This window comes from Hevea brasiliensis, chromosome 17, assembly GCF_030052815.1.
Source record: "Hevea brasiliensis isolate MT/VB/25A 57/8 chromosome 17, ASM3005281v1, whole genome shotgun sequence".
NCBI classification, from domain to species: domain Eukaryota; kingdom Viridiplantae; phylum Streptophyta; class Magnoliopsida; order Malpighiales; family Euphorbiaceae; genus Hevea; species Hevea brasiliensis.
In genome coordinates, this window is record NC_079509.1 from 50,395,817 (window position 1) to 50,414,812 (window position 18,996).

At 34.1% G+C, this 18,996-nt stretch overlaps 2 protein-coding genes across 3 annotated transcripts in view; one reads left to right on the forward strand and one right to left on the reverse strand.

Annotated features, from left to right (window-relative positions):
- The window catches only part of LOC110647784 (cleavage stimulation factor subunit 77), a 38,565-nt gene extending 24,176 nt beyond the window's left edge, over positions 1-14,389 (reverse strand). The window contains exons 1-14 of one of the 2 annotated variants that reach the window (XM_058139137.1): positions 14,180-14,389; positions 13,968-14,048; positions 13,810-13,884; positions 13,651-13,713; positions 12,635-12,744; positions 7,210-7,310; positions 4,952-5,016; positions 4,650-4,790; positions 4,429-4,557; positions 3,656-3,702; positions 2,177-2,240; positions 1,097-1,217; positions 794-852; positions 630-698 (exon numbers count right to left, since the gene is read on the reverse strand). In XM_058139137.1, coding sequence (XP_057995120.1) covers positions 630-698; positions 794-852; positions 1,097-1,217; positions 2,177-2,240; positions 3,656-3,702; positions 4,429-4,557; positions 4,650-4,790; positions 4,952-5,016; positions 7,210-7,310; positions 12,635-12,744; positions 13,651-13,713; positions 13,810-13,884; positions 13,968-13,997 — 1,074 coding nt within the window. In that variant the 5' untranslated portion in view covers positions 13,998-14,048; positions 14,180-14,389. The remainder of the gene's footprint in view (positions 1-629; positions 699-793; positions 853-1,096; positions 1,218-2,176; positions 2,241-3,655; positions 3,703-4,428; positions 4,558-4,649; positions 4,791-4,951; positions 5,017-7,209; positions 7,311-12,634; positions 12,745-13,650; positions 13,714-13,809; positions 13,885-13,967; positions 14,049-14,179) is intronic. The other variant, XM_021801764.2, reaches the window with a different exon arrangement.
- A 167-nt stretch (positions 14,390-14,556) lies between these two features.
- On the forward strand, positions 14,557-16,764 carry LOC131175337 (pentatricopeptide repeat-containing protein At1g31430-like). The gene has a single exon (XM_058139138.1). The coding sequence runs from the start codon at positions 14,564-14,566 to the stop codon at positions 16,445-16,447; it is 1,884 nt and encodes a 627-aa protein (XP_057995121.1). The 5' UTR covers positions 14,557-14,563; the 3' UTR covers positions 16,448-16,764.
- The last annotated feature ends 2,232 nt before the right edge of the window (positions 16,765-18,996 follow it).

Genomic DNA, 18,996 nt, shown 5'->3' on the forward strand with positions numbered 1-18,996 from the left:
GATAATTACAAAGAAATAAATAAAGGCAGAAAAAGAGAGTTGAAGAAGAAGAAAAATCTCACTCCCAATCACATCTACATCCAATTCAACCAATTGATGAACGCTGCAAACAAGAACTCATCCAAAAATCCCTATCTCAAGTAAACAGAAATTGTAAAGAAAGCAGTCCTACAGGGAGTAAATACCAGTCCACTCATCATGCCAAACAAAAAATAAAATTACCACCAACCGCATCAAAATCATCATGCCAAACAAAAAATAAAATTACCACCACCAGCATCAAAATACATATACAATTTTCTTGTTCAAACCCCGTTAAGAGTTGCATATAAATCATTAAATGGTAGGCACTATTTGAATAAATTTGCTTGCGGTTTTCTTGGCGCAATCTCGTATTGATTAAAATATATGCAACTTAGGTTATAGAATAATGGGAAATTGTAAATATATGGCCTGCATTTCATTTAGTCAACTCTATTTAATTTTTGGCACTGCATTCTCAAACACCGTAAAAACATTCAAAAACTTATTCAAGAGAACAAGCATTGCTATGCAAGCAACAAGATGTTCACTGAATATTAAACAAAATAATAGAATAAAAATTCTCCAGCAGTCCAAAAAGAACTTACTTGTATATGTGCTAGTGCTGTTGTATTAACACCATCACCCAAAAGACTTTCATATATTTTCTTTGCTGGCTGCATTAAAGCAGGAATATGCTTAGAACAAGAACCAAGAAGTCTATCACATTAACAAAAAGGAAAAAAAGAAGAAACATATGGAAATTCCATACCTGGATTGCTCCACGGGATTCTTCCAACTCAGCATATGCATATTTCAGCATTTCTGAATCTGGTGAGTAAGACAGAGACAGACAGACAGACAGAGACAGAGAGTGAATAAGTTGCTCCAAAGGAATAAAGGAAATAAGAAGAAAAGGCCTTCCTCAAGCCAATTGAAAATTATAGTTTTACTTGCCTATTTGTTAATCGTCAAGTCAATTATAGCATAAAAAAGAACAAAAAAGAAGGCAATATATGGATATACTGTAAAAGTTCAAAAACTTTGTCGAAAGGCAAAGGAGAAATAAAATTACCTGGAAGAGCCTTTAAAGCCCGTTGAAATACTTTGATTGCAGCATCTGTAGAGCCACTTTTTGCATGCCAAGTAGCATAGTCATACCATATATCAGGATAATGGTACAAATACATCAGGCACTGGATACAAATAGCATATAGTAAGCAATCCATCAAAGAAACGATCAAGTGATACTAAATCAAGATATAAACTGAAACATTTTTCTTGCATGAGAATAGGACTTAATTCTTTGTAAAGAACATGATTTCTTTACAAAGAACTAAATCCTATTCTCATGCAAGAAAAAATTTTCAGTTTATATCTTGATTTATATATTATCTAGCCCGCTATCAATTCAAAAAGTAGAAAACCCCTTTTCTGGGCCTGCAAGGAAAAGTTCAACAATTCCTCAGCTAAGGTTGAATTTGGCATTGCTTGCACAAAATTAGTAGGCTATTATAGAGACAATATATCTGTAGAAACCAACTATGGAGAGAGCTTTAAGGTGAAAATGACATTTATCATGGAGTGCCCCTTTTGAAAATTATTTTGAGCCACAATTGCTTTCAGTCACACCGTACAATGGTGACATTTCACGAAGTCCTCAACTAGACAAGTTTATGCGTCTCCTCAACAATAATACTCTTAACACTTCTAGCACAAAACATATATTAGTCCATATAACATGGACATGTGGCTCACATGGTAACATTTATGCATATAAGATGCCAATAATCCCAATATTCCATAAGATATTAGACACCCAAAATTTTATAAAATCTTGGCTTTTGAAATATATACATCAAGACAGAAGTTATACACACACTTTTTTTTTTCTGCACAATGGGATGAAATGAAACCATTGAAAAAGTTTACAACACTCGTTTAACTAAAGCATAAACAAGGACAAACAATACATGTATATAAATGATATTTGAGTCAAATGAAAGGATTTATAAGCTTCAAAAAAATAACCAGAGCATATAGAGACAGATGTGCTTCATTGACCTCGGTTTTACAATACAAAATAGAAGCCAGAAATTTCTGGTGAAGAGAACGGAAAAGACACAAGAAACATAAAGAAGCAATTTTCTATTACCTGCTCATAGGTGAATACAATTCGCTTATTGGAGGACACACTGTCTATCCTTTGGGGGTTTCCTCTAAAATAAAAAAGTTATATGAAATTAATCCATAATACCTATAGGGGGGAAAGACATCTAAACTTTGTAGCTAAAAATCAATATCCAAGTAATGAAAGATGCAGCAAACATCACCAAAATATGGCACTCCATATCTAAGGTATGAACCTCTCATTTAACATGTCAATGCATCTCAATGATATTGTCTATCTTTTTTACATAAACAAAGGATGTCAAATTCAGTCTCAGCTCTAAAACAGCATTGACATTTATAAAATTTATAACCTATTAGATGACAACAAAAAATTAGTGATAAAATAATCAAGATGTAAGAATAAGATTTTATTGCTCTAAAGGAAATCAGGTTTGAACATTGAAATTTGCAGTAGTTGATAAAATTACAATTCAAAAGTATGCTACTTTTCATGTTTCCCTTAAACATTAAGGCACCCAGGTTAGCAATATAAAGGACAAAAAAAGCTTTTTCAAATTCTTACAGCTTTGCAACAGCGTTGTCAAGAGGCGCCCGGGCGCTCACCCAGGCACCCGGATAAAGCGCCTTCAACTAGACGCTGCCTAAGTGCCCAGGAGAGGCGCCACCTGCCCCAAGGAGGGAAATTTATTTTAAAAAAAAAAAAATTGAGAAAGGGAAAAGCTGACTTGATTTGTTTTTTTAATGCTTTTGATCTTAAAGCTTAAAGCATATAATAAATTATGAAATTTGACAATTTATTGATAGTGTAATATGTTAGACTTTTTTACATTATATATTTAATTATTTATTATTTTAGAATAAATTAGTGCCTCACTTCGCTCGGGCGAGCACATAGCACCTCGGGCAATGGAGTAACTTTTCGCCTTAAGGGTGCCTAGCGATTTTAACAACACTGCTTTGCAAAAACATGATCAACTAGGAAGCTTCTCATATTTAAAGTCAGGTATGATTTCTTCTAATTATAATAAACACTATAAATCTACCATTGCAAAATAGATGAGTAAAATCTCCATGTGACGGAGCTGTAATTCCACCTCAAGCAAAAAAGCATAGAATCAAGAAGAATATGAGTCCTTATGATAAAAATACTTGGCTTTGGGATGTAGAAAATTTATGCCACTATGCTTTTCATTAATCTTAATATGGTGTTTCTGGCACCATACAACTCAACATATCATCCAGGCATGAAGATTTGGGGTGTGATACTATCCTCCGAGGGTTTTGATATTTGAAAGACATAGTGTTCTTTAGTTTTCCCCTTCAAGCCTGCATATCAATGTGTTATCTAAAGCTGCAAAGCTTAGTGCCAAAGGAAGCATACATTTATTATTTTGGTTTTCTTTTTTCCTGATGGAAGAGGGGGAAGAAGGTGGTCAAGATTGTCAGGATCAAAAGAAAAGAAAATAAATAAATAAATAAATAAAATGCCAAGTCTTCTTACTTTTCAAAAGCTAAAAGTCTTTTCCAAGCCATCCACTGCAGTTCTTCCTGTAAGAGCAGGGGCATATATTACTAATTGTCCTAAAAGATGGAATTCAGGAAATCAGAACTCATAAAAAAGAAAAATAAAGACCATTCTCACACAGGCCACCTTTTCCTGTTCAAAAGTATACTGAAAAGCAGGAAATATAAATGACAAAATATAGGAATCCATTTGAAACAAGCCTACCAATAAGCATTTAACATTTGAAACAAAAACTGTATGCACGGTAAGCTTATAAAAGGAGGATCATTTCAGTTTACTCTTGATCTTAAATCCTAATTCCACACAAAAATTTTCCACTAAAATAAATAGCAGATTGATATAAAAAATAACAAAAAAAGGAAAATCATTTCCTTGAAATTATATAAGAGGTGAAGATCAGTTGTTACATCAAGTTGGTTGCACAAACCAAATGTCACCTTAAGATCTTTTAGTCTAATCATCATGACATTTATTCCCACACAATTCACTCTTGTCCTTAGCCAATTTATAAGAAGCTAAACTGGCAGCAGAGGGAGAGAGAGAGCAGGAGGAGGAACCAAAATAGAAGAAATGAAACACTTCAGTTGAAAAAGTGACTTGCTGTTTACCTAATTCACAAGCCTTATCTTTCTACACATTCAGGTTAGATTCCCAAAACCATGTAAGGTCATACACATTTGTGGACAAATACCACATAAAAAATTTAAAAAAAAAAAAAATCATAATAACCACAAGCACCAGGAAATTGCCTTGTGGGAGCCAGTTGGTGGTACAGCTAGCATATTCCAATCAATTTCATCAACATATTTCTTCCGCTCCCTATAGACAGCCCTAGCACTGTTATATTTTGGTTGATAGTCAGATAATAGTCCTTTGGCCTGGTTAAGACGAAAAATCAGATGACAGAACTATACAGACATGGGCACATAAAAACGCATCACAAATGAATGTCACATAACCAGAATAATACCAATTGTCGGCTAACAGAGTTTTCAAAATTTTCATAGTCCTTCCAAAGTTGCTCAACATGATAGGTAGGAGTAACAATGGCTTTTTGGTATGCTTTCCGTACAGCAGTCATCCGCTGTGACTCTTCCTGTGCATTTAGAGCCTGCAACATAATCTCACACTAAGAACAACCAAAGAAAAATAAAATAACAATACAATAAGCAAAGTATAGAAACAAGGCAAAAAACCAATTATATGCCTCCCACACATCTGTTTGCGGCCCAAAATGTTAAGTGGAAATCATGAATTGGAAACTCAACAAACCTGCAGTGACTTTAGAAAGGTGATGTACTCGATCCATACAGGTCCAGATGCTATGTCAGCACCTGCTAGCACATGCATCAGAAATAAGCACCCATTAGATCACTCCCATTTAATATTCTTGTCAAAAATATCATATTACGCCTTTTATTCACATCTATATGTTGCACAATCAGTATCCTGAATGGGCTATTTAACTTGAGAAACAGTGGTTTACCTCCAAAATTCTTTTCATTTTTGTGGAAAATATTTCCACAATTCCAGTATTTCGGCCACTTAGGAAAAATTGACTAAAAGAAAATGTTTTCCTAGTCAAAAGGAAACTAGGTTATTTTCAAGGAAAATGACTTCCAGCTTTCAAAACCAGAACTCACTTTATGGATTTTCAAAGACTCATGAAAGGAGAAAGAACTTATAGGAAACCATATTGGCAGAAATCCATTAGTGTATTAACCACAGCTGATCATCTCTAGCTGTCACTAGCAAATTCAGAATTTACCCCTTTTTCATATAATTTTCTCCATATTCAACTATAAATAGCAGAGTATGAAGTTCTTATAGGTCCGTCCAATAATCTCATTCACTGAAAACAAATTAATATTTTCCAATCTACATGCCAAAAAATATTTTCCAGTTGACTTTCAACATTGCAACTTAACATCAAAAATTTTCACTCTCATTAATGATTTCCACAGGGAAGTTATTTTCTATGAAACAAACAAAGCCTAAACTCACGAGCAGATACCATCTATTACCATCAGGTAATTAGCCATTGCACTTGTTTACTTTTTTTTTTTTTTGTTAAGCATGGGGCTCAAGTAGCTTAATTCCTCCCAGGCTCTATTCAGAGAGAGAAAAACAAAAAGTTCGGTATTTAGAGAGAGACAGAAAGAGCAAGGGTTGAGGATTCAAATGTTGAGTTCCAACCACAGAAACTAACTAATATAATAATTTTATTTTCTTTTTTTTTTGGCTCCAATATTATTGTATCTCCAACTATTATGTTTTCCACACCCCAAAGTGCCAGAAATGTGCTCCAAAATCAGTTTTACATTCATCATATGACTTGGGTAAAATTTCCTGCCATCATATCCCAGAGAAGAAACCATAGGCTCGAATAGCAACGTAGTCTACCATTGCCTGCTAAGCATTTTTGTCATTTTTATGAGTGGTATTGTTGACTTGATTCCACTGTTTTCTAAAATCCTTCTCTATAGCTAATAGGTTGAAAATTGAAATTGTACAATATATCAACCCTATCGCAATTCATTTCAGAACTTCTTATTAAAGGCTAAAGCTTATAAAAAATCTGACGACCAAACCATGCACTCTTAATTAAACAGTCTCAGGGGCACAACCTAAGAGTCTATTAGGTATAGCTGTTAGAGATGTTGTTGAGAAAAGAAATATCATCAATATGAGCTTACAGGCCAATAATTATTCTTTAGGGCCAATGCAAGGAAGACTTTCCACTCCTAGACTTCTTATTTGTGGAGAAAGAAACGAAGAGAGGAATAAAGTTTCTAATATTGTTCCTTTTACATTACATACTTATTAATGAAAGAACAAAAATAGATTTAAGAGGTTGAACTCAATTAGTGTTCAACTTTCATTTCAAGTTATTTTACATAGTGAACATCTGAATTTAGGGTTATTCTTCATGAAAAATATAGATATTTATTTATCCAATGTTTGAGGATGGCTTTAATGTAATGGTAAAGTTACTCCATTTAAGACCTGGAGCTCATGGGTTCAACCACGGAAACATCCTGTGTACAAAATAGGGGTAAGGTTGCATACATTAACCCTACCCAAAACTCACGAATGTGGGATACTTAGTATAGTGGGTCACCCTTTTTTTATTTATCTAATGTTTATTCATGCAAACTTCTATATACAGTTTGTAGAAGATGAAGAAATTTAATGCAATTTTATTATAGTCATAGGAACATATGGTTCACTGTGGACATAGAAATGGTAAACAAGATTCCATTTTTCTCTTTTGGCAAGCAAGGAATTCAGAATATTTATGGCATTTCTATGTTTGAATAACTTGAATTAAGAAGGCAATGAAATCTAATTCTATGTATATCCTCTAACACTACCATTAAATTGTGTTTTATCTCAAAGATAAATAGGAATGGAATTCTTGCAACAGGATATCTAGATGACCTCTATTACAAGGGTGAAACAAATTTAACCTTTTGCTATAAATAATGAAAATAACACATCAAAACAACATTAAAAATGAGAAAACACACCAACATAACCAAGCATAAAATCAAAAGCTTTTCTTGTTTCTTCTTGTCCCTCTACGCCCTTTTTCTCATTGACCTTCCTAATGAATCGAATGTAGCAGCGCCTACAAAAGCCAACAATTATTCTTTTATATAAAAGAATATCAGCCAATAGAAGAAGGGGATAAAAAAAAAAAAAAAAAAAAAGGCCTAAGAGGAGTATAAGATGCCTTCCTCTCGTTGATGAAACAAAACAATGAAAACCATCAGCACAGCCATACACAATGCTCTCTAGTCTCATTGAATGTCTACTAGAACTATCTTGCATTCTTGTTTAAGCCTTTGAAGCAAAAACCAATAAGAAAGTCAAAAAAAAATTGTCCACATTTATTGTATACTCAAACATTAGCTCTTAAAAATACTAGCCTTTCTTTTCTCCCCAGAACTCTTAATTACAACAAAGCCCACAATCATAGAACAAAACTAAATAGATCAACTACAAACATAAAGAAATTAAAAAAAAAATTAGAAAAAAATAACTTAACAACATGATGAAGCAAAATCAACAGGGAAATTTTGTCATAGATATTAAAATCCATTCTTAAAACCTCATCTACAACTATGAAATTTCAGTGTTAGCATTTTTTTAACATGTTATTAGATATAGTTATTAAAGGAGCAAGGCACATAAAGAGGCAAAGAGAACCTGGGCCTAGATACAAGACGCAGGCGCACCTAAATGACATGAGGTTCAAAAAATAAAATTTAATAAAAAAAATTAAAACTAAAATCAAATAATCATAAATATAGCTCTACTGAACCAAAATTATCAAAATATCAATCTACAAAGCATTAATAAGCATAGAAAAATACATAAAAATGAATAAGGACTTCATCATTAATATCATTTTTCCCCTTTAAAAGATAGTATAAGAACTTGTTAGAAAACAAAATAAAACAAACCCCAGATTTTTTATATTCACAAACAAACCAAAATAGAACTATAAGTGTTATTAGAAAAAAGGAGAAGAACAATTCAGATAACCTAGAAACAATGGTACTAGATTACATGTTAGTGTTTCTTTTTTTTAGAAAATAGAGCAAATAATCAATAAACATATGACCTAAATAACATTTTATGGTCCTTTAAAAAAATCTCAAAATAAATGGCCAACATAGCATTGTGAATGGTTTAAAGAAAAAAAAAAAAAAAAAAAAAAAAAAAAAGAAAAGATAATTTTAGATAAACTAGAAACAAAGGAAGCATTAAAGATGAGAGAGATAATGAGAGAGGATTGAAAAGAGGTATGTGGAGAGGGATTTACAAAGCATGAGTGTTAAAAATAGAAATATCGGCTATTTGCAATCCTAAGTGTGGTAATTTGATGAGATTCTAGCAACCTTTTATCATCGTGACTCTAATTCCAACAACTCCAAAGTGCATCAACATTGGATTCTAGCATATCGACAAATTCCGAGTCGAGTGGTATTGTCTTTTGCCAACGGAAGTACTCGTTGGAGGTGGAAATAAAGAAGGAACGCCTTCTAGAGCCTTGTGCCTGGAACAAGATGTATGCCTAGGCACATAGGGTAAAGCGCGTATTAAAGATGGCTTGCCTTTCACCTATAGAGACATTAGGATTGGAGCCTTAAGCCTGAGGCACACCTTTAACAACACGGTATTAAGCCTCTCAATCAATCAAGAAGGTCCACAACTGTAATCCTAAGCACTAACTATAATTAGGTAGAGGGGTGCAATGGATGTTCAAGTAAGGAACAAATTAGAGATACTAAAACTCATTCTTGAGTCCCCACCTGCAAGTTTGAAGTTTTAGGTTAGGTGGTTCTTTGAAAAAAAAAAAATATATGCAGAGAGAAAGAGAGGATTCCTTGCTTATGAAGTAGCCTTAAAAAAGCTCCATCATTGTACCTCTTTTCCCTCAGTGATCTTTCTTTTTCCTTCATCTCTTACTGCTATTATTGTTCCCTACAATTCCTTTCCTCTTTATACTTTATTTTCTGACTTTCTTCCTTTTTCAGGCACCAAGACTTCCTTTGCCTGGATTGATTTTATACCATCAAGTCATATTGGCAACATGATTTCTTTGTTCTCCCCCTTAGATTTTTGTGTCCTACCTTTTAGATAAAATTTATTCCACTTAAAAAAAAAAGATTCCCCAAACCGTCAGATATATGATCAAGCTCAAAGAAAAATTCTACATTTTTGGAATTATTGATTTGAGATCAAAAATGCAATACAATAGCTGGGCTTTGAAGCCTATTTTTTGTGAATGAAATATTGCAAATTATTTGGCTTATCATCAAAAAGCATAGAACAACTTCATAATTCATCTTAGGGCCTGTCAATGAAGCACAAAAACAGCATCCTCTAAAGTTTCCCCGTTTGACGCAGCGAAGCTAGATAAATCACACACACACACACACACACACACAAAATCCTCTCCTCTAAGTTTCCCCCCGTTTGTGCTAGATAAATCACACACACACACACACACTGTCAATGAAGCACAAAAACAGCATCCTCTAAAGTTTCCCCGTTTGACGCAGCGAAGCTAGATAAATCACACACACACACACATTGTCAATGAAGCACAAAAACAGCATCCTCTAAAGTTTCCCCGTTTGACGCAGCGAAGCTAGATAAATCACACACACACACACACACTGTCAATGAAGCACAAAAACAGCATCCTCTAAAGTTTCCCCGTTTGACGCAGCGAAGCTAGATAAATCACACACACACACACACACACACACGCAGCGAAGCTAGATAAATCACACACACACACACACACACACACACACACACACACACACACACACACACACATACACACGTGAGAAAGAGAATTTGAGAGTAAAAAAAATCTGCTAAAAATTTATTGATTAAAATCTAAATCTGAAATACATAGTTTTGGGAGTATTTATAGAGTTTTAGACTCCCAATCCTAATAGGTAAATAGCTCTATTAAATAGGAACTTAAACTAAATCCAAATGCATTAGGAAGATAAAGATAAAGTAGGAAATTAAATAGTCCTAGCCAAAGTAACAAACATGATTGAGTCCTAAATAGAATAGAAAAAGCCTCAAAATTAATTCTAGAACAATTATTACTGCTGTAACTTGCTAAACAGGGAGTCCAAGTTGACCTAGGACTATTGGAGCAAAATAATAATAATAATTAAAAATCGTAGCTCCCCTTACTGCCCACCCAAACTTGCCTCAAACTTGTTTTTCTACCGTTTTCACACCAGAATACTTTCTTTATTTTTCCCTTTAAACCTTCTCCTATTTTTCAATAAAATTATCACAAATAAATTCTACACCAGTCTCCTCCACTTCGGAAAAACTGGACCTCAAGTTTGAGTCATTAGGAGGATACAAAGGGTCATCCATGAAGTGGTATGGATACAAATCAGCTACATTGAAAGTACGCGAAATTCCCATGCTATCCAGCAAATCAACAACGTATGCATTGTCATTGATTCGTTTGACAATTTCATAAAGTCCATATTTCTTCGATTGGAACTTGTTATAAGTACTCACGGGAAACCTCTCACGGTTCTTGACTCAGTTTCATGCTAAACGAAAAAGCGGTTCACCTAGCCGAGTGTGAATAAACTCAAGACATTTACTAAAGTTAGAAAAGCCTACACCTGTCTAAAAGTGGGGGAATTTATCTAGTTTTCAGCTAGTCCTTATATAAAGTGCATTTATACGATATTGGTGTACTTTATTCAACTAATATCTTGCCTTAGGAACACCATCACCTTGTCACCCACCTCAAACACTTGCTTTCGCTTGTGTTTATCAACTGTTTCTTTGTACTTCTTGTTAGCCTCTTCCAGCTTCAACTTTACCTCTTTGTGTACCTCAACAACTTATTCTGCCATGTTCTTGGCTGCTACACTCTTTCCATCTTCTTTAAGCAATTTGACCAAGTCAAGAGTATGTTGAAGCACTTTTGTGTATACCACTGAAAATAGAGACCTTCCAATAGCACCATGAATGGCACTATTGTAGGCAAATTCTGCTTGAAGCAAATTCCTATTAGGTTTAGAAAATTAATATTTACAAATACCCTTATTTACATGTAATTTGGGTATCAATAAATTTCCAACAGATTTTTTTACTCTCAAATTCTCTTTCTCAAACGTGTGTGTATGAGTAATTTATCTAGCTTCGCTGTGTCACCGTTACCATTTCGAAAACGTTTCCGTGTCGAAAATGCAGGGACACTGCAAGGAAATGTGGTAGGGTCGTGTCCAAAAATTGCAAAAGTTGGACACGCATTTCCTCTTAAGAAACGCGTTTCTGTCCGCACAGGACCAAAGCGGTCGCAGACAGAAGAGCAACACTTTGCAAACAGAAGAAGAAGAAGAAAAAGAAGAAGAAGAAGAAGATGACCAAAGTCGTCGCAAACAGAAGAGCAACACTTCGCAAACAGAAGAAGAAGAAGAAGAAGAAGAAGAAGAAAACTCACATGGTCAGCACAGAGGTTGGATCATCGATTGTTGATTATTTCCTGCAATTGACGAAGATTGTGGGAACCCTAGGTCCTAAATCTCAATCTTTTGAGCTTATTTCTAACTGCCTATAGGCTGGAACGTCTAGTGAGCGTCGATATTTTGATCTGTTTTTGCATCTAGATAAGGAAATAGATGAAGTAAATGATGGATTTTTATATACGTTTTGATGGTTAGTGGCTTGGTTCGATTTTTCTTCAGGAGATGCTAGAGAACTTGAAGGCAGCTGTTAAATATATATATATATATATATATATATATATATATATATATATATATATATATATATCTATATTTTTTATATTTACGCGTTTTCCCACGTTTTTATTTCCTATATTTTTCAAAATATCGTCTCCCTGTCTCAACGTTTCCATTGCTGTGCTACATAGGGGCTTGTTTAGCATTACTGTAGGAGTTGCTATTGAAAAAAACACTTTTTTAAATATACTAGTTACAGAATATTAAAAAATAATTTTAAAATTAAATTTAATAAGTTTTAGTTATAAGAATACTAAAATAATTAAAAAAAAACTTTTTCCAAACTGCTTTTTTCTATATCTAAAATGGTGCTTTTTTTTTTCCTGAACGCAGTTTTGACCCTCCAACCTCAATGACAAATAAGCACTTATTAGTGGTAAGCAACAAGTCACCTGAAAAACTACACAATCTGTAGCCTAGGTCAAAGTTTTCTTTTACTTTTTTTTTGGAACGCTAGGGATGTAGAACTGTTGTTGAGTGCAGATATAAGGTTAGATTTGTTTCTTGCTATTCCTTAATCAACATAAAACAATATTTTTCCACTGGAAAGTGGAGAAAATTCAGAGTGCACTATATCAACTTCAATAAGAAATTAAATGGAAGTATCAATAGTGAAATGTTAACATACAAAGAAAAGACATACCAAAGAGGAACTTGAAGACAATTCAATAAACACCGGCTAAATATCTGCTTTGTAGCATCATCATTGTTTACAGCCATATATGCCTCCACATATTGCTTCCAAAATTTTGCCTAGACACAAAGGGAAATAGCTTCAAAAAGGCAGACAGTATTTTAAAGAATCATAGTCATAATTCATGTTCAAAGAATCATAGAGGATAAAGATGAAGTTAGTTAAACAAGCCAAACAATACACATTATTTCCAAAGCAATGCTATAAAAGTAATGATTACTAAACTGAAATATATAGAATTACTAAATATATTTTTAATTACAGCATTTAGTGATTCAGAAGACCAAGATGGCAACATGAATGACATTCCATTTGATTCAATACGGGCTGACAAAATTCTCAAGACAAGCAACCATATCCCAGTATTAGTAAATGCTCTACAACATTGTCCTCTTCAAATAAGATATCTGGCACTGTTTGTCATATCTTGACTGACAATTAATTCAAAAAGATATTCTTAAATAATTGTGTAAGAGCTTCGCTAATATCTAACTGCAAACATCAATGCAGCAGACTCATGTCTTACAATTAGCTTTTCCACCATGGTTCAATGGTGTGATAGACGCATGCAAAGAGAGATTTGCGACTAAAATAAAAATAAAGAAATGAAAGTATGAACAACTCTATCAACAACATGATTAACTCCTAAAAATATATTTCTGGAAACAGAAAAAGAAAAATATATTAGTCTTATTCTAAATTAATCAATGAAAGCTTGCTTAAATCAAACATGATAGATTCTATATGGCCAGATATGTCTCTGGCATACACATTAAGATTATAAAATAAGAAGAGGGAACATAGATTTTTTTCCCCAAAAAAATTAAACACACTTGCATACAGTTTTTTTGGCAGAAGACATGAAATGCATTGGCCAGGGAATAAAGAAAAGTTAAATGAGTTGTTATGCTAATCCAATTTGAGAAGGCCTAGTCCATAAATCATTAGAAGTCAAAAAAACTCACAGCTGTTGGAAACAACAACAGAAGTTGCTCATATATTGGTGCTGCCTGAGAAATGGGCAAATGCTGAAATTTATTTGAAAAAAAAAAAAGGAGATTAAAATCCACACTTAACAAAAAAAAGAAAAAAGAAACTAATACAAACGAATCACAAATTCAAACCTGTGCGCTATTGGCTAGAATTTCTGCAGATTCAACATTGTATTTATCAACCATTCCAGCACCAGTTGTTTGATCCTTAAAATTGAAATCAAACTTGATATAAACAAAAGCACAGAACAAGGAGGAGAATCTCAGTCAAATCAAAGATACCAACATACCTTTGTCTCAGCTCCATCTGGATTCTCCATCTCTTCACACCAGCAAACAAATTAGGGTCTCAATTACTCAAGTAACAGTACCTGCACAAATTTGCGTTACTTATTAGCCTCAATGAGCTGATGAGTGATAATTGAGGTTAACTAGATTTGACCCACAGATTGCATTGGGAAAACAACTACTATGATGTCAGGCGATTTTGAGAGAAACTCACCTCTGGTTCAAAAAGTGTCGAAAACGGCTAGAAGCGGAGAAGAAACCTTCGGGTTCTCTCTCCTCTTACCTCACCACTGAGGCCACTTCTCTCTACTTTTTAATCGCGGCACATACCTGACTTCACCAGAGTCCCTCTCTATCTCTCTAGTCTCTATTTCCCTGTTTCTACTCCCACCAATTTCTCACTTTCTCCTGCGGTGTTGAGCCAGAGCCCGGTGATGAAACGGCGTCGTTTTACTTAAAAGGTCGTGTGCCCTGACTATTTTGACCCAAGGCCCTCGGCTGGCAAGCCCTCCATGTTGACGACATGCCGTTTCATTTGTCAATGGAATTTTAAGCAAGCCACAGCCATGGCCTACTAGTCCGAGCCAAAAAGAAAAAAATGATGACTCTCCCAACTCCCTCCTCTGCTTGTGCTGCTACTACAATCCCAGGTGCACGTACCCATTTCGTTAATTCTCAAGAATTCTCTCTGCTTTCAAGTCTGGAATCATGCAAATCTGTGCGAGAAATGAAGCAAATCCATGCTTTTATTATCAAAGCCAAAGCCAGAAAAGCCCCTCTTCCAGTCCAGCTCCTAAGTGCTAAAATCACTTATGTCTTTCAACATTTTGATTTCATTAGCAGCAAGGAAAACATCCTCTCCTACGCTTGCTCCCTTGTCAAGCTCTGCTACCATAATCATGTCTTCATCTTTAATTCAATCATCCAGTCACTCGCAATTTGCAAGAACAGCTTCAGGCCTACGATGGGATTGTACCGGGAAATGTTGCTAGAAGGTCTCTTGCCTGATACATACACTGTTCCCTACGTTCTCAAGGCTTGCTCGGAATCCCAGTCTCTCAGAGAAGGCCAGCAGATTCATGCCTATTCCATCAAAACGAGTCTTGCGTCAAATGTGTTCGTCAAGAACACTCTGATGAGGCTTTATGCTGTTTGTGGAATTATCAAATCTGTTGAGAAGGTGTTCGATGAAGGTCCTGATAGTGATTTGATCTCCTGGACCACTCTTATCCAAGGATATGCCAAGATGGATTATAGCTCCGAAGCCATCAATACATTCTTTCGCATGAATTGGAGAGCCGACGAAATGACATTGGTGGTTGTACTTTCCGCTTGCTCTAAATTGAGAGATTTGGATATCGGTAAGAAAATTCATGCATATATGGATCATCACAAAATTGACTTCCATTCGGATGTCTTTCTGGGTAATGCATTGCTAGATATGTACTTAAAATGTGGCCAATTTGACTTGGCTCGTCAGGTGTTCGACGAGATGCCTATTAAGAATGTAGTTGGTTGGAATTCCATGATATCGGGGCTAGCGCAGCAAGGACAATCCAAAGAATCCCTAGACATGTTCCGCATGATGCAAAATATGGGTTTAAAGCCTGATTCCTTTACTATTGTTGGTGTGTTAAATTCATGTGCTAGTCTTGGAGTGCTAGAGCTGGGGGAGTGGATTCATTCTTATATTAACAAAAATCATATCAAGGCTGATGGGTATGTTGGGAACGCACTAGTGGATATGTATGCCAAGTGTGGAAGTATAGACCAAGCCTTCAATGTTTTCCAAGCAATGAGATGTAGAGATGTCTATTCTTATACGGCCATGATTGTTGGCTTAGCAATGCATGGTGAAGCAAAGAGAGCATTGGATATCTTCTCCGAGATGCTTATAATGGGCATAAAGCCAGACGAAGTAACATTTGTTGGTGTCCTTTCGGCCTGTAGTCATGCGGGACTTGTAGAGGAAGGGCGAAGACATTTTGAGGACATGTTGAGGCACTACAACCTAGAACCTAAAAAAGAGCATTATGGTTGTATGGTTGACCTTATGGGTCGTGCTGGGCTAATTAGTGAGGCACTAGAGTTCATAAATAAGATGCCAATTTTACCTGATGCTTCTGTTTGGGGATCACTTCTTGGAGCTTGCAAGATTCATGCTAAGGTTGAACTTGGTGAAAGTGTAATGGAAAAACTTGTAGAGATGGAACCTAGTAAAGATGGTGCATATATACTGATGTCAAATATATATTCCTCTGCAAATAGATGGAGAGATGCTTTGAGGTGGAGAAAGGCAATGAAACAAAATAACATGAAGAAGACTCCAGGTTGTAGTTCAATTGAAATTGATGGAATGGTTCATGAATTTCGCAAGGGTGAAAAGTCACATCCCAAAAGTAAAGAGCTATGCAAGTTGCTTCAAGAGCTGACACATCAGTTGAGAGACGTTGGATTGGACGAGAACATTGTGTCGTGTTGATACAAACACAGGTACGGACACACACGAGGGACAAGGGCGCATTAGGCTCTTTGAAATTTTTTTTCTTTAAATTAAGGGTATATTGGTAATTTGGAACATGTAAATATAAAAATCTTTTTAAAAAAATAATAATTCAGAAAATAATTAAAAACAATAGTCAATTAATCCAGTTACTATTTTGCTTAACTCCTTTAATTTTGAGGGTAGGTTTTTTTATGCTGCTAGATTTTCTAGTAAATCAACAATAAACGATTAACTTTATCGTGTCCTATTCCTTAAAGGGAAATTTACACATAGTCCTCGGACCTTATCACTAATTATTTCATGCTTGTATTTTAAAAATTAAAAGATTTAAACGTTATTCTAATTTTCTTTAGTCAACCAATTTTCTTATGGTCCATTGAGCGAGAAATTTTATAATGACTAAATTACCCTAATAGCTATATTGATAATACCCTTTCTCTCTCTCTCCCTTTTCTTCCGTCTCTCATCCATTTTTCAACATGTTTGGCATTGAGTTTTAAAGGCTGAAACTATTTTTCTGAATTAAAGCACCATTTTAAATGTTGTTGAAAAAAGCCGTTTGGAAAAAACTGTTTTATTATTTTAATGTTTTTATGACTAAAACTGATCAAATTTAATTTTTAATTATTTTTTAATACTCTTTAGCTAGCATATTTAAAAAAGTAATTTTTTAAATAGCAGTTTCAACAATAATACTAAACGGGCCCTTTATTTCTTTTGTATCCCTCTCTCTTGTAATCCCTTTGTCTCTCTCCTTCTTGCATCTAATTTCAACTCCTTCAAAGCATTTCAAGCAAAGAAAAATAAAGAAAGTTGAACAATAACAATAACAGACAAAGAAAACAAAAAAAAAATTCAAGCAAATTAGGAAATAGAGCAATTTAGTTATGACCCACATTATTAGCAATTTCAGTCGATTTTGAAAATTGAACTATACCCAATACTTCAATTCTTCAATAGCCATTCAATACTCAAAAGTTTGTAAAAACAATTAAGCAACAAAATTAAGCAATGTGAGGCATGGAAAGCCGAATAAGAGACCATTCTACTTTTGCCTTCATAACATAATACATGCAAAGACTAAATCCAATTGTGCCAAGCCGCTTGTAGACTCTTATTTTGTGACGAGTATATGCATTAAGGCCGTAGAAAACCCGATGATGAAAAATTATATGACTGTAAGATATAATTGAAGGTATGGAACTGAATTATTAATTTCGTGGCATGATCTTGAAAAAAAATTAATAATACGCATTTTGGAAAATTAATTTAATCTAAATAAAATTTTATTTTGTTTAAATTTGATATGGGTAGTTTTTAAATGGATCTAATTAAGTTTAATTGGATGCTATGAGCCTAAGAAAGTCTAGTTAAGAATTTTAAATAGGATCCATTTAATTTATTTTTTGAAAATTAAAGTAAGAAATATCTTTTTCTCTATCCCTCTCCTATACAAACTCTCTCTCCCCCATTGGCCCCACTCTCTTCCTCACTCCCTATTGGTGCCACTCCCTTTCCCTCTCTTCCTATTGGTTGAAACACCTCACCCATATCCCAGTCTCACCCAAATTTCTCAATCCCGATTGTTTAAGTTGTCTGAACCTTATCACCCTAGGACTTCAAACTCTATCACACCTCTCTCCCAAAACCCTATAAATACCCCACTGATAAAAAATAAAAAAAAAGGGAGGAGGACAAAAAAAAATGTGGAGGAGAAGATAAAAAAATAATAAAAAAATAATAAAAAAAATTAAAGAGAGGAATAGCCAAAATTCTTTTAGTTCTTCTTTCTTTCTAGCGATATTTCTTAAAGGTTAATTCTTTTATTTTCTTTTTAAGATCTATGCCATATAATGTTTAATTCTATATTTTTTGTTTTTAAATTTTTTTTATATTCATATAGATCATGTAATCATGTTTAATTTGAGGGGATACACAACTCTGCACATGTTCAGTTTTTTGTCTCTCGTATTTTTATTATTTTTCGTTATTTTCTGAATCTATAAAAAATTTGTAAAAATTATATTCATATTCTACACGAAATTCTATTAATTTTAGGCTTAAAAATCACTAAAAATGTTTTAATATTTTGTAAGTTATAGCTGTTTCAAGTTAGAGTTCCTGTAAAATCTGATTTGCAGGATACCCGACTTTTAGAACTCATATCTCCCTTGTTTCTTAATATTTTTGTGTAAATCTGGTGTCTAAAATTAAGTTTTGAACCTTGTAAATCTTTTCCAATTAGTTTCGCATTCATATCTGTTATGGTTGGTGAGTTATGAATTTTATAAAAAAAGTAGTGTGATTCTGTTACTGGAAACAGTTACGATTTGTGTAAACCATTCGGATAGGGTTTTATTTGGTTTATAAATTTTATGATGTTGTACGATGTTTTGACTATCTTCTGTAAATTTTATGATGTTGTACGATGTTTTGACTATCTTCTGTAAATTTTTCATGATTTTTAGGCTTATCTAATTATTTTTCAAAAATCAAATTTCTTGCTACTGTCAATCTGCCAGAAT

Bases quoted from the DNA above. Each gene is read 5' to 3' on its own strand.
- LOC131175337 (XM_058139138.1), top strand. From the start codon at position 14,564: ATGATGACTCTCCCAACTCCCTCCTCTGCTTGTGCTGCTACTACAATC.